This window comes from Melanotaenia boesemani, chromosome 13 (assembly GCF_017639745.1).
Source record: "Melanotaenia boesemani isolate fMelBoe1 chromosome 13, fMelBoe1.pri, whole genome shotgun sequence".
NCBI lineage: Eukaryota > Metazoa > Chordata > Actinopteri > Atheriniformes > Melanotaeniidae > Melanotaenia > Melanotaenia boesemani.
The window spans coordinates 30,151,625-30,166,742 of NC_055694.1; the positions used below are offsets into that span (position 1 = coordinate 30,151,625).

The window sequence follows — 15,118 nt, forward strand, 5'->3', positions numbered from 1 at the left end:
ACGAAGCAGGAGAAGGCCGACAGATCTTCATCACTGATAGGTTTCCTGTGTGCGTGTATTTATTCATTTCTACATGTGGTTGGCATTGCTGTAGGTGACAACACGAGGGGAAGCCCACCTGGAGCTCAACGCTTTCAGGAGAAAACATGACTGTGCTCTGGTGATATCGGGGGACTCGCTTGAAGTAAGTGTGTGTGCATATAATCCTCACCCACCAACTTATCTGTGTTTATGAAAGTGTGACATGTTTTCTGTGTGAAGCCTGATAACATGACGTTGAGTGGAGCCTGTGTGGAAGTGGTGTGTGTGGTTAGATTCCCTTTGTGAACCACAGTTGGAGTTAAACTGTAAGTGAAGTGGAGGCGTTTGAAACCCACAGCTCACATCAGTTACCTGTGGTGGCCCCGGCTCCTCACCTGCCTGCTCTCTTTGGTTTCCTCCAGGTTTGTCTCAAATACTACGAGTATGAGTTCATGGAGCTGGCGTGTCAGTGTCCTGCTGTGGTTTGCTGCAGATGCACCCCCACTCAGAAGGCCCAGATAGTCCGACTGCTGCAGGAGCGCACGGGCAAGCTCACCTGTGCTGTAGGTGAGGAGGCAACAGAAACAGTCCAACAGTTCTATGATGGGGGGGGGGAATGAATGTATTTAATTTAGAAATGTCAAAATAAATTATATAAGATCAAATGATATTAAATAAAATAATGTAATGAATAAAATTTATATTTTAAAATAAATATTAAATAAAAATAAATATATATATGAAAATAAAACAAAAAGTACATTTCCTTTATTTCGTGTTAATGAGTCCAGATGAAGTGTGTGACCGCCTGTAACGGCGTGGGTGAGTCACTGATGTGAATCCTGACACCTCCATGGCTTTTGTTCTCTCTTAGGAGACGGAGGAAACGATGTCAGCATGATCCAGGAAGCCGACTGTGGCGTGGGAGTGGAGGGGAAAGTAAGACTCTGTCCATCTCAACGCTTCATGCTGGCAGATTGTTGCTTTGTATTTCCTGTTAAGATCACATTGACAGTTGTAAAGGGGCGTGCACGCAGATGATTCCATTAATAAGGATCTATTGTCTGACCAGAGGAAACAAAGATGGCAGGAAGTTTTTGTGATGAGCTAAAAGTAAGAGTTTCTCATCATCTTGCCTCTTTTACTCGGTGGTAATCCCCGAAGCTGCTTCTAGATGTTTCCGTGTTTGCAGACTTATCGACTGAACGAGTATGAAGCTTCTCATAAAACTTTGTATTAAATCCTGATTCTCTGGCTAGATGTTATGGTCATGTTTATTTGTATAGCACAATTTAAAAGACAATTCAACGGGTTTTACATAAAACATTAAAAGCTTTACAGCAGGAAGCAATAACAAGTGTATTAAAAACAAACTTTAAAAATAAATAGAAATTAAACTAAAACATAAATAGCTCAAATAAAATAGATGAAATGCAAGAAGTGAAAGTTCCATTGTGGGGAATGTTAAAGAAAACTCACATCCAGGAAGCTCTCTGCTTTCCTTTCTGTGGAACTCATCCAAAAAAACATCTTTTTAAGATTTTATATACATCAGAGCATTAAAAAATAAAGCTTTTGCTCCTCATCGGGTCATAGAATATAACCTGACTGAGTTATTATCTGTTTAGGATCAGATGAGTTTTCATTCTGACTGTTTTTACATGACTGAACATCCTGCTGCACCAGAGAAAAGCAAATCTTCCCCCAACGGTTCGCAGGTCTCTTAGATGTCCTGCAATACTTATTATTTATTATTCTAATTAGATAATTATTTATTTAGTTTAATTTCATTCCTATGGTTGTATTATAACAGCTATTATTAATACGTATAATTCAATTCCAAAACCCTGGGTCTCATCGACATATTTTATCCCCAGTAGAACATAAAGAACATATCAGATTTTGAAGCTGAGAGGTTTTACCATTTCATGGAAAATATGAGCTCATTTTGAATCTGATGGCAGCAACACATCTGTAGAAAGTTGAACAGGAGCATGAGAAGGCTGGAAAAGTAAAAAGTTGCATTTGACAACTAATTATGTTACTTAGCAACAGGTCAGTAACATGAGTGGGTATGAAAGGAGCATTTCAGAGAGGCAGAGTCTCATGTAAAGATAGAAAGAGGTTCACCAATCTGAGACAAACTTGGTCTAAACATTGTGGAACAATTTCAGAACAATGTTGCTGCTATCAGATTCTAAATGAACTCATTTTTTCCATGTATCCATTTTCTATTGGGAATAAAATATGAGTTGATGAATTCGGCTCTTGTTTAAATTTTACACAGACTTTTTTTGAGCAGCATGTCCTCGACTGCAGACCTGAACCTGAAAATGACTCAATGTGATTTCATGCTAAAAACTTAACAGCATCAGAGAATAAATGATGCTCCAGCTTCTCCATCATGTAAGAATATCGGAATATTTCCTTTGTTTCTTTGTCATTTCAGATATTAAGCTACGTAACTTAGAGTTTTGAATTGTATGTTGGAGCAAAGAAAGAAAGCCAGCATGGAGATGACCCAGAACAATTTCACCCTGATGTTTCACAGACCAAACAATCAGCACATTAATCTACGATAAACAAACAGATTAGTTTTGTTGGTTTTTGTACAGTTTTCTTCCTGTGATGTCTAGAGTTTGGTCTCATCGTGCAATTAGTTTCCGATATAATCTGGCTGGTTCTCTGGGCTCCATCTCTCCATTATCGTCTGAGTTCTTCTTCACAGACACATGTATGTCCAACAGGAAGGAAAACAAGCCTCTCTGGCTGCCGACTTCTCCGTGACTCAGTTTAAACATCTGGGACGTCTCCTCATGGTCCACGGACGGAACAGCTACAAGAGATCAGCAGCCCTCAGCCAGTTCGTCATCCACCGGAGTCTGTGCATCAGCACCATGCAGGTACAGCCGCACTGACACATCCAGCTTCCTGTTGGTGCATCACGTTAAAATCCAACTTTTTACTCAGTTTGGTCCACTTTCAGGTTTAATGAGTGAAACAGAGTGGGATGCTCCTTTTTTGATGGATAGTTTTTCTGTTGCAACATACCTGACTCAGCGTGAGGTCCATGCCTTTTAGTGTTCTATATGCAATGGTCTGTAGAAGAAAGTGTATTTATTTCCAGATATGTTGTCTTGTTTCTGTATTTGTGCTCTTCCAGTATTATCTATGTGTCAAACAGCAGCTATTCTGCTAAAACCCGGGATCCCCAAGCCCTTGAGGAGGTCCCAAAAGAGTACTCACTGTGCTAAAGGACAGCTGGAAGTCAAAGCTAGCTAGATGTTTTTCCCTGTGTTTCTAAATTTTCTACACGGGTTGAAAAGAAATATTCAGAATAATTTTTATAATGTAATTTCCCTAAAGAAGCCTTCCAAGTCCAGGTAATATGTAGGTCACACAGCAGAGGGGATTTGTGGTCACTTTATGTTGTTATATTATTTTGTTTGCTTAAATACCTGCAAGTAGTGTTCATGTGATTTTACACATTTATAGTGTTGGGAAATGAACAAAGAAATAATAATTGTGATAATTTCCCTGACTATAATTGCACTAAGACAGTCTAACATGGTGACTTCGCTGGTCTGAAACACAGGAAGTTTATCTCAATTTCCAGTTTGGGTTTAAAGTTGGTAACAATTGTTCAGGACAGGAGGAGTCTCAGAAGGGTGGGGTGCATCATGACTCAGACCAGGCCACCCCCCAACCTCCATGTCCCAGTCCAACCTCAGCCCCCGCCGTCGAGGGACCGACCATGACTCAGAGCATCATGGATGTTGTGGTTTTGTCTCAGATTAAGAGTTCTGACCCGTCTGCTGCAGGCCCGTGTGGTCGGTACTGGCTGGTTGGAATCATCCATGAGCTGAACTGACTGTAGGACTAGTCACGCCCGCCGGTTCAGCAGGAACTGTTGTTGGGGTGATTATTACTGATTATCTCCTTTCAATATGTGGTCATTGACTTTCTCTGCTCTTCTGTTCCTCTCTGCAGGCAGTTTTTTCCTCGGTTTTCTACTTCGCCTCTGTCCCGCTCTACCAAGGATTCCTGATTATCGGGTGAGATCCGAGCTCTGAATGGTGATGACTTATCAGCAGAGAATCTGGCCACCTCGTTTCTCTGGCATTTCCTCTGAATGCAAGAAGGGGGAAAAAATGAAATGATGCTGAAGTTTGTATTTTTTATCTGTTCTTTGACTCCTTCAGTTACTCCACTGCCTACACCATGTTCCCCGTCTTCTCTCTGGTGTTGGACAAAGATGTGAAGTCAGAAGTTGCCATGCTGTACCCCGAGTTATATAAAGACCTGTTGAAGGTATCTGATAGATGTTCGCTCACTGCTGCAGCCTCATCCTGCTACGCAGAGACATGTGGGGATATGATATCTGCTTTCTCTTTTCACAGGGCCGGCCGCTCTCTTTCAAGACATTTCTAATATGGGTCTTGATAAGTATCTATCAAGGTAAGAATATTAGTAAATAACTGGAATTCTACTGAACAATCATTATCAAGAACACAGAGTCACATATTAAGGAAGTACACACTATTAATTCTCACCTTCCATGTGTCATAAAAACCATTATTTAGTTACTCCAACCTCAGATGAACAACCTGACAGATCACACAGTTTCACAGGAAATCCCTGGGTCAGTATCAGCCAGGAGCTGCTGATCAATGCTCTGATTAACTGATCATTATCAGAGTGAGCTCCTCTATGACAGGTTCAGGTTCATTAGCTGTGTGTTAACGTGATGCCAAGGAGGAAAGACATCTGCAATTATCATAGAGAAGCAGCTGCTGCTGTCCAGTCTGGGTTATCAGGTCTGAAGTCCATCATTGTACAGAGAGGCAGATAATTCATGAGAAAGCTGTCAGTTTTCCCAGGACTGGACTGGTTTTCCCAAGAGCTTCATGTCAGACTCTCCAGACCTCAGTTAGCATGTTAAATGTTAAAGTTCACGACAGTCCAGATAGAAAAAGACTGAACCAGCATGGCTTGTTTGGAAGGGTTGCAGGAGAAAGTCTTTTCTCTCTAAAACAACATGGCAGCACAGCTTAGGCTGGTAAAGCTGCATCTAAACAAATCACAAGACTTCTGGACCATTGTCCTTTAGACAGACCAGACCAAAGTGGACATGTTAGGTCAGAATGCAGGAAAAAAATACAAACACAGCAAATCAGCACAAACATCTCATAGCAACGTTCAGCACGGTGGTGGAGGGATGATGATCTGGGCTTGTTCTGCAGCTACAGGACCTGGAGACCTTGCAGTCACACTGTACATCTAATCTATCTCAATTAGGGCTGTCAAACTATTAAAATTTTTAATATGATAAATTACATGGGTAAATCATGATTAATCACATTCCAGAATGTAAACAACCCCAAGCAAGGATGCATTTGTTGAGGCATCAACATCAGGTATAACACCTAGCTGGGATTTTCTGCTAGCTAGGTGTTAATTCAGGCTAGAGGTGCTCTGATGAAATGAAAACTCCTTTTTGCTCTGTCTGCAAATGGCAGTGATTTTATTGATTGTTCCATCTTTTTTCTTTTTCTTTTTTTTTATACTCCAACCTCCCATCAAATAGACCGATAGGTTTTTACATTCTTTCATTCTGCTTGGTTTACAATCAGCCATTAGATCTGCCTTCTTTGCTTGTCTAAAGTTTAGAAATGTTTTCTTTTTTTCAGTAAATCTTAAAAAGTTTAATTACTATATCTTCTGTATTTAACTGTAGTCTGAATCTTCTCTAGTTAAATGTTTGTTCCTCGTATTAAGACAGATAATTATTACAGTGTGAGTTGGTGCTGGAAAGTCTTGAAGCAGGTTTTACAGATAAAATTAGGTGTGAAAGATAAAATATATGCTCTCAAACAGTCTCAATGAGATGATTTAATTTAATATGCATGCATGCAAAATAACCAATTTTAAGATTTAGTAGCTAAGAAAGAAATAAAAGAATAATAATCTTTCATATTCTGCTTTTACACAGTTTATCTCTGAAAATAAGGTTTAAAAGTCTTTGGGAAGGCAACTTTATTAACATTTCCTTTTATTCAATGTGCTTCACAAAACTCAATAAAAGCATTTAAAAGTACATTGAGAACAGATTTTAGAAAATTGCTTAAATAATATTAAAAAAAGAATAGAATAAGATGAAGCTGCAGAAACCAATATTGCAAACCTCAATGACCTGAAGGCACGATGGAAAGAGGAGTGGAGCAGAATTCCTCCACAACCAGACTGATAACATCACCCAGAAAACCGTCTCTGCACCTCCCTGCTGCTGGAGGAGCTTCTACAAGCTGCTGGATCTGACTTTTCTGTTCAGCTTGATCTGAGGTTGAACTATGTTGTGATAAATAAACCCATCGATCTTTCTCACATGACTGTGATACTCAGCTTTGTATGAACATAGACAACATCAGACCAGATGGAGACGAACTCCCTGACAGAAAGGTGCCTCTGCTTCACGGTGTGTCTGTAACAGCACACACACTTCATCAGAAACCTGAGGAAAGTTTCTGATATGGGCCGTTTGCAATGAAAGGCTGTTTACTGGTCCTTTGGAAGCTACACCCTGAAACCTTTTTCTCAACTTTCCATTTTAAAGGGTTTTAAGCTGCTCTGTATTCACTCTGTGGGGGTTTGTTTGGAAAGCACTGCTCTGTGTTATTACCACTCCTTTATGCTTTCACCTTTCAGGCCTGACTACAGGCGTGTCATCATTTTTTTTAAAATAAAGATTCAGATGTTTTTAAACTAAAATAAAAACTAAGACGATGAAGAACTTTTCCTCCTCCTCTACAGGCAGCATCATCATGTACGGAGGTCTGCTGCTCTTTGAGTCAGAGTTCGTCCACATCGTGGCCATCTCCTTCACCTCCCTCATCCTCACCGAGCTGCTCATGGTGGCCCTGACCATTCAGACGTGGCACTGGCTCATGATCGTTGGCGAGCTCCTGAGCTTGGCGTGCTACGTCGCCTCGCTCGTCTTCCTGCACGAATTCATCGGTAGGTGAACATGAGGAGGTCGTTTCAGCCACACACACTGAAAGATGTTGTGCGTCGCTCGGCCTTGAAATAATACGTCAGCGCTGAGCAGAGGGGGGGTCAGCTCGTTCAGACTGCGTCCCCAGTGTACTATAAGCTGCGGTTTGCTGCATATGAGGAAGCCAGAAGGTGAGAGTATTGTCAAATTGTCCTGGTCTGTCTGAGGCTCAGGCATGCTGTCGTATCAAAGAGGAAATACCAACAGTGGAGGGAGTTTCCTCTGAAGGTGTGTGTGTGTGTGTGCATGTGTATTTGTGTGTGTGTGTGTTTACAGCAGTAAAGGTGTGTCAGATACGAAAGAAGAAGTGGTGTATTTTTGGTTTTCAGCTTTATTTCAGTCTGTTTGTTTCCAGACTGTTAGACAAAAATAAACCACTTTACTTTTCCCACATTAAGACCATGACATTGACTAACACTGACCGAGACTGCTCCAGGTCTTTATTTTCAGCTTTATGTGGGGTGTGGAGCTCCACTTTCAGCCTCCAACCTCCACCACCGACGACCATGACTGGCATGTGGTCAGCTGTTGCCTAAATGGGACTCGGTCCACATTTCAAGTCAGACTTGAATAAACTTTGATGTTTGTACAGTTTTACTCTGAGCTGGATGTTTCCAGGCTTTTGTCTTCGGCTCCGAAGTTGTGCCCACTCCCACTGATATTGTTTTTTTACCTGATGATGACAGGAACAGTGTTGTAGAAAAATTACCAAGAGTCTGGAATGAGTAAAAGTATATAAGGTTTATTTACAGGAGAAGTATTGAAAAAAAGAATTACTTGCAAGTAAAGAGAGTAGTCGTCTCGACTCGCGTGAAATCAGGAGAGTTTCTGATGATTCATCAGAGAGAAACAGTTTTATTCAGCTGGTCCCCAGCTAAAGGTCAAACAGCAAAATTTATTCCAGTTTTCAGACAAAGCCCACATACCACAACAAGCTGAAATCCCAAACAACTATTGCTATCTAGCACGTGCGAAAACCAGTCTGCAAGCAAAATTTCTTTCACAATTCACCTATTTTGATTAAAGGAAAACCTCATTTTACTATTAATCACACAAAACGCAAAGAAATATACCATAACACCTTCACACAACAGAAAGCCACTGTTATAATCACATCAAGGGTCAAAATGCACCCAGATTAAAAAAAAAAAACAAAACAAAACTCAAAATTAACACAAGTGGGAAATTAAGGAGGGATAAGAGCTGCTGATCCTACATGAGCATAGACACCCCTAGGTTGTACTAAAAGCAAAAGTTTAGAAAATATACACACCATAACATTACACTGAGGTTCAGAAATCATTATCATCACTGTTAAAACCAGTAAACCAATATCATCATAAGTACAAGACATCACCTGCATGAGGTCCCGTAAATAATGTCAAACAGCTGAAATGTAATTAGAAGCATCAGGAATCCAAATACAATACTCAGCACCTTTTACCTGACAGGCTCCACCCAGATCAGCCAGGAGGAATCCAGAGCCATCCCATTCTCCAGGGACGACACACAGAGCCTTAAACTCAGGGGTCAGGGACTCAAAACCAGATGAAACTGGTACAAAGAGATTCTCAAGTTCAATAGCCAACTGATCCATGTGAAAAGCATTACGACCAGTACCATAAGAAGGATTATACCACCTAGAAACTTAAACCATGGAGCCGACCTCTCCCTCTTATGGAGGCCAGAGTGACGCCTGCAGGAATAGAGCAACAGTTAAATTAGAGGCCACACGTGCATAAAGAATAAGGAAGGCAAAGTAAGAAACACCACACCAGTCACCTGAAAGGAAGAGACAGGCAAGAACGGTGACCACAACCTACACAACACCTGTGGGACAGCCAGAACCCCGAGAAAGTGTGTGTGAAACAGCATGTTCATACCATGAAGACCCAAAGAAGTAAAATGCACATCATACAAGCATAGCAGCAGAAGTACATCAGACATGTGACATGGAAATCTGTTCTCACAATAAAAACACAATTTGCAGGAAATAATATTACAGCGTGAGGAAGTCCTAAGATAAAACGATGATGCTCCATCCAGAAGATGGAACATTCTGGAGCCTGTGGAGTGTGAGCTGAGTGCGGAGAAATTATTACTCCACCAGAAACAGTCTTGTCAGTGGCTGCAGGGAAGTCGGAAGGAAAACAAGCTGAAGTGAATGAGATATCAAGGAGTGAAAAAAGGAAAATGTCTCCTTATAACGCTCAGATCCAGGAAGTGTGTACTGTTGTGAGCCACAACAGTGAATACAGAAAGGACACTCAGCACAGCATCTGCTGGCCGAGGTCGCAGCAGGGGGGGACTTAGGTGTAGCAAATGGGATCAGGGAACAGACAGAACAGCTGGAATTTGTGAATTTCAGAGCGGTTGGCTCAGCCAGCACACGTGTTTGCTCATCATGATGATCAATCAGGTGACGTTTCACCCGCTCCTGTGGCTGTCAGCCTCTATGTGAACAAGAAAAGAAATGAAGCAGATGAGTATTGCTCCACAACATCTACATTCAAGCTCCCGTAGTCATCTGAAGGCTATGGTTGGCGGTAAAGATTGAAGATTTCCCGCTGGTGCTGGGGCACGGTTGCAGTGGCTGGCCAGAAAAACCTCCCACAGGGGCACCTGGTAAGGGCCCGTGAACCTCTGAGCCGTTCAGTGCTCCCTCTGGGGTCCTCACCTACAATCCAGCCACTCTGCATCAGTGTGTGTGAAACCCGTCCTCAGCTGGTTGTGGGAGAGCTGCTGTCACCACCTGTAAAGCCTCAGAAAGCACAAGGAAAAGGTTTCGGAATAAACCAACACTGAATCCTCACCAATGATGATTCCAGGTAGGGCCGGCTCAATTCCAAGACCAGGAGGCCTGTTAGAGAGAACCTGAAATGGACTGAGGTTCAACCTTGTCCGGTTACACATCCTCATGCAGGTCAGGAGGAGGTAGAGAGCCGTCAGCATGCAAAGCAGAGAATGTGAATTGAGGGGCAGAGGAGAGAGAGAGCGACATCGAGCGGGAGACGGCGTAGTGAGACAGACAGGTCAGCAACCCGAGACACGTCCAAAACCAGCTTACCGTCTGGTTTTTAGAACTGTGTCTGCGTCGCCAGAGCAACCAGCTTTATGAGAGAAAGATGTGGACAAACAAACATTCTAAAACACATCAACATTCACTCAAACCACAAGATAGTGTCATACATGCACATACCAACATAAACATATCAGATATTTATTATAAAATCTGCTTGTTCCTCTAATCTAGAAAAACAAGTTATTATAAAATAACCAAATTGAACGACTAGATCCTGAAGTCCACTGCTCCGGTATCACCCCTGTGAAATCAGCCGTCATCAGCAGTATGATAAGATGAATTAAACAACACAAGCACCGTGTCCATGGTGATAATATCCTTCCTGTTTTTCCCAGAATGTCACAAGGATCAATATCATGTTTGATTTACACAATGCACATACACATATTCAAGAAGATTTAGTATAGACGTCTTTTCCTGTAGGCAGATCCACATCATCAGTCCTGCTTATCAGGAAAAAATAGAGGTGTTTCTGGTTAATAACATCAGAGTAGCGGCATTATGAAACACAGCAACCATCCCTGTGTGGAAGCAGAGTAGCGTCCTGGAGAAAATCCTGCTGGAAGGAAAAGGTCAAGTAAACGTCAGCCTGTTCGTTCAGGTCAGTCAGAACTTTGTCAGTTACGTCACTCGTTCTGCAGAAAAGCCAAATCAGAGCAGGTAGATTTTCCCTGCATGTAGGAGGATCCTTGAAGGCCATTATGGCATCGTTCTGGAAAGACATGAAGTCTGCTGGAGTTTTCTTCATTAATTTATTGAACTCCAAGATGATATGGACATTAGACCAATTTGAATTTCTGTTAACTACGTGTCCATCATCAGCCAAATTTTACTCGAGCAGCTTTTTCTCTTTTGTTTTTTACAAATCTTTTATTTTTTATTTTACAAGAGAATCAGTTTAAAACATCCATGGATATCAGATTATTATGAAATAGTTTGTATTTTCTCCCAGTACCTCTGTATTAATTCTTACAGTGTACTTTCCCGTGTTATTGCTGATAACAACAACCAAAAAAAAAAAAACTATTTAATCTATATTAACGTGGGTTTGCTGAACTAGTTTTTCAAGTTTTCTTTCTTTTACTTTAACTAATTTCCATCTGGTTATTTGCTGACTGTTAAAAGAGGAGCTCCTTTAATTTGCTTTTTTTTTCCCATTTATTAATCACCATTTTCTCTAAGTGCCAGGGATTTATTTTCCTCTAAGCAAACTGTTTATTTATCCATCCTCTTTTTTTTTCTTCTTCTTCTTCTTTCTGACAGATTTCAGATCCTTAGTTTGCTTGATTAAAATATAGATCAGGCCTTCGGTGTTGATTCTTAAAAGTAAAATAGCATGTATTTTTCTTCTTTTATATATGTTTGAGACCTTGATCTCAAAGAGCCATGTTATCCATTTTAATTTACCAATAAGCCATGACAGATCAATACCAAATGAAATCATCCCAGTATATTTGGATGTGGCTGCTAATAACCCCTAAATGCAGCATGTTATGGTTCACACATGAGACCACGGGTCAAAGTTATTATGCAGCCTTTTTAAGAACAAAATGGAAGGTGTTTCAGGTTTATTATAAATTCTGGATACCAAGATATTCAAAACTTTAACTTAAACCAATTGTGAGCAAAAATAAAATAATCAGGACCCAGAGACACACGAGCAGTTTTTGTGCAAATCACGCACACACTTAAAGTTTTTTCCTCATGGGGATCCTCCACGCCAGGGGTTCTGCCTGCTCAGTCTGGGGTTGTTGCTGCCGTGATCGCCCTTGTTGGATGGCTGGGGCCCTATACTGCAGCTTGATGGCTGTGGTGTGAGTCACCGTTAGGATGCATCTGAAGGGATCAAATAAAGAAAATATTATTTTCATCTCGTTTTACTAATTTCTCTTTCTTTTAAAAAAATGAGCCGATCAGTGCTGGATAACTGAGGAAAGGTTGTTGCCACCAGCTCGCTAAACATGTTCTCTGTTTTCAAAACAAGACAGGGTTAGTAGCTCATCATGTCATGTTGTCATGTCGTCAGTAGCAAGCAGGTACTTCATTGCAGTGAGTGTGTGTGTGTTTGTTCATGTACATGTATGTGTCTCTTGTTCCAGCTGTGAACTCGTCTTATGTGCAGACTTACTCTAGAACTGAAGCTGTCTTTCATTTACTTTTAGCATCTTCTCTTCATGAAAGATCAGATCTGTTAAACTTCAGTGTATTAACAGAGTTTTGTATTAAATCATGAACTATTTATGGTATGAAATCAGAATGGTCTCACCATCAGTGTCACGTGGTCACATGACTGCTTCCATCTCCGAGTCAGCTCTGCCGGGGATCAGTCAGATGGCAAACCGCCTTGTAATTTTATGCCCAATGACCCTTATCAACACCTGCTATATGATATATATATATATATATATATATATATATATATATATATATATATATATATATATATATATGTATCATATATATATACATATATATATATATATATATATATATATATGTATCATAAAAATCTGTTTATGTGTTTAGTGCAGGGGTCTGCAGCCTTTCCAATCCGAAGAGCCATTTTTCCCTCAGCCAGCTAAATAAAACTCCTTTAGAGACGCAAATGTTACGAGACTTTTCAAAAAGGCAACTTAATATATATTTTTAATGAACAGCCACCATAGGATGTTTGTTATTTTTGAAGAACCAAATATAGCATCCAAGCTTTGTCGTGTGCGGCATTGTAATGGCTGTACTGGAAACCGTGCACATGTGTTGAACACAAATTGAAATGAAATGTTTTTTTTTTAAAATGAGGTCATTTTTTGTAATTAATTAGTCGTTATTTAACGCGTTAAAGTACCACTCCTAATATATATATATATATTAAAATGCATGTAGAACCTTAACCCTTGTAATTCCAGTCAACATCCAGACAGCATTTAAAATGAATGTGTCAATAGATGTAGCATAAAGAAGAGACTTGTTGCACCATTTTTTTCTGCATCTGACCATGGAGACCTTTTACAAGCTTGTCCCTGCAGGGTATTGCAGCTGGATTCATTTTACCCCTCCTCCCTTTTAATGAAACCCTGGACTCACCCTGGTCTGATCTGGCAACCCCTTGGTGTACACATTAAAAAACCTGGAGATGCCTTCACTGACCTGTCCCTGCTTTTAGTTCCTCTTGCATTTTGGTTGAATTCTTAGTTTTATTTTATTTTTTTCTTAGTTTTTATCATAACAATTTTTTTAACTGAGCTGCTTCCTCTTGACCAGGACTCTCGTTAGAAAGAGGTCTGTGATCCTAGTTGGACCTTCCTGGTTAAAGATTGGCTGACTAAAAAATAAATAACATAAATCTGAAGTGCATGTTGACACAGTAAGAAATGTGTGAACTCTGTGTGAAAGCTGACTGGATAAATGAGTGGACTTGTGTAAAATGTGATGATCTGGTTGTTTCAGAAAGCTGCCGGTGTGACTGACCTGGTCACATCTTCTGACTGTACAGCTGTGGGATGACTTCCATGCTCTCCATTATTCTGTTGCAGACGTGTACTTCATCACCACGGTGTCGTTCCTGTGGAAAGTGACCGCCATCACGCTGGTGAGCTGCCTGCCTCTCTACATCCTCAAATACCTGCGCAGACGCTTCTCTCCGCCCAACTACTCCAAACTGACCTCGTAGAGGCTGAGCAGAGTCTCTGGCTTCATGTTCCCCATCTTCATCGTCCAAGTCTGCACCACGACCAGAGGATCAGATCTGGACCCATCACCTTGCATTTTCACCTGAAATCTTCACTGACCGATGAGGGAGACTGTGTGTGTGTGTGTGTGTGTGTGTGTGTGTGTGTGTGTGTGTGTGTGTGTGTGTGTGTGTGTGTGTGTGTGTGTGTGTGTGTGTGTGTGTGTTATCTGCTGTTTGTTTGACTGGTGGATGCTTTCTGACTGGATTTATGTGATGTATGAAGGTATCTCATTCATTTCTGGAGGCCTGGGATGTTTTCTGACGTGAAGTCCGGTCATTCTGGCAGAAAACCAGTGTGCTGGAAATTCAGTCGTAGATAATTCAGATGTTTCTGTTTATAAAAGGAAAAGGGAAAAAAAGAACTCCTGAAACCTGGAAATCTAAATTACAGGGTTAAATATGGTTTACTGCCGAGACTAAAAAAATAACACACACACACACACACAGGTCTGAAAGTTTGTGTGTGGATTCTTCAGCTCGGCTCAGCGCAGACAGAGTTGTTTTAGCGTGACCTGCGCTGCCTGATGGTAAATCTGTCTCTCTGTACTGACCTGGACTTGTTGGTGGAGCATGCTCAGAACAGCCGGGGACTGCTCGGTCTCAGACGGGCCATCGCATGATGACGTAGTGTAACAGCAACCAGAAGCTTTCATCCAGAACTCGCCACTTCCTGGTGGATCAGATCACCGTTCAGAAGACTTGAAAGTATTAATACTGCACACTGGGAAAAAGGCTCCCCTCCTCACGTGTCATATCTCTGGTGTTGTGATGACTGTAAATACTAACGGATTAACAGCAGTGCCACTTATTTCACCGTTATTTCTGCTATTTAAAGAAGGGAACTAATCATGGGACTGGGTGCCATAAGGAATCTTTTCCTTCAGTAAACTAACCCGGAATGTTTTTTATTCCACATCCAGCTTTTTGCACAGAGTTTGGTTTTGTAAATTATGCTACAATAACTTTTTATTTAACTTGTTTTATTTAATTATGTTAATTTGCACTCTGATGAGCAGAACAAAAAGGGAGATTTGTTGATGTTGTGATAATTAAATTTTTTTTCTTGTCTTTTAACATAAAGGTTTGTTTTCTGCTTCTTTAAAGAAACATTATTTATTTTTCTTCAAGCAAATATTGCTTCTATTTACAACCATAGTTTCAAAAATAGTCAGAACTCCATGTAAAATGTAAATGAAAACAGAATTCAGTGATTTCTAAATCTCATCAACTCATA

General features: G+C 40.7%; 1 protein-coding gene across 1 annotated transcript in view; it reads left to right on the top strand.

The window, feature by feature from the left end:
• Positions 1-13,997, top strand: part of LOC121651921 (probable phospholipid-transporting ATPase IIA) — a 56,303-nt gene extending 42,306 nt beyond the window's left edge. The window contains exons 20-28 of the mRNA XM_042004377.1: positions 95-184; positions 444-588; positions 896-960; positions 2,769-2,924; positions 4,012-4,076; positions 4,224-4,332; positions 4,422-4,479; positions 6,832-7,035; positions 13,688-13,997. Of these exons, the coding sequence (XP_041860311.1) occupies positions 95-184; positions 444-588; positions 896-960; positions 2,769-2,924; positions 4,012-4,076; positions 4,224-4,332; positions 4,422-4,479; positions 6,832-7,035; positions 13,688-13,824 (1,029 nt within the window). The 3' untranslated portion in view covers positions 13,825-13,997. The remainder of the gene's footprint in view (positions 1-94; positions 185-443; positions 589-895; positions 961-2,768; positions 2,925-4,011; positions 4,077-4,223; positions 4,333-4,421; positions 4,480-6,831; positions 7,036-13,687) is intronic.
• Positions 13,998-15,118: the final 1,121 nt, after the last annotated feature.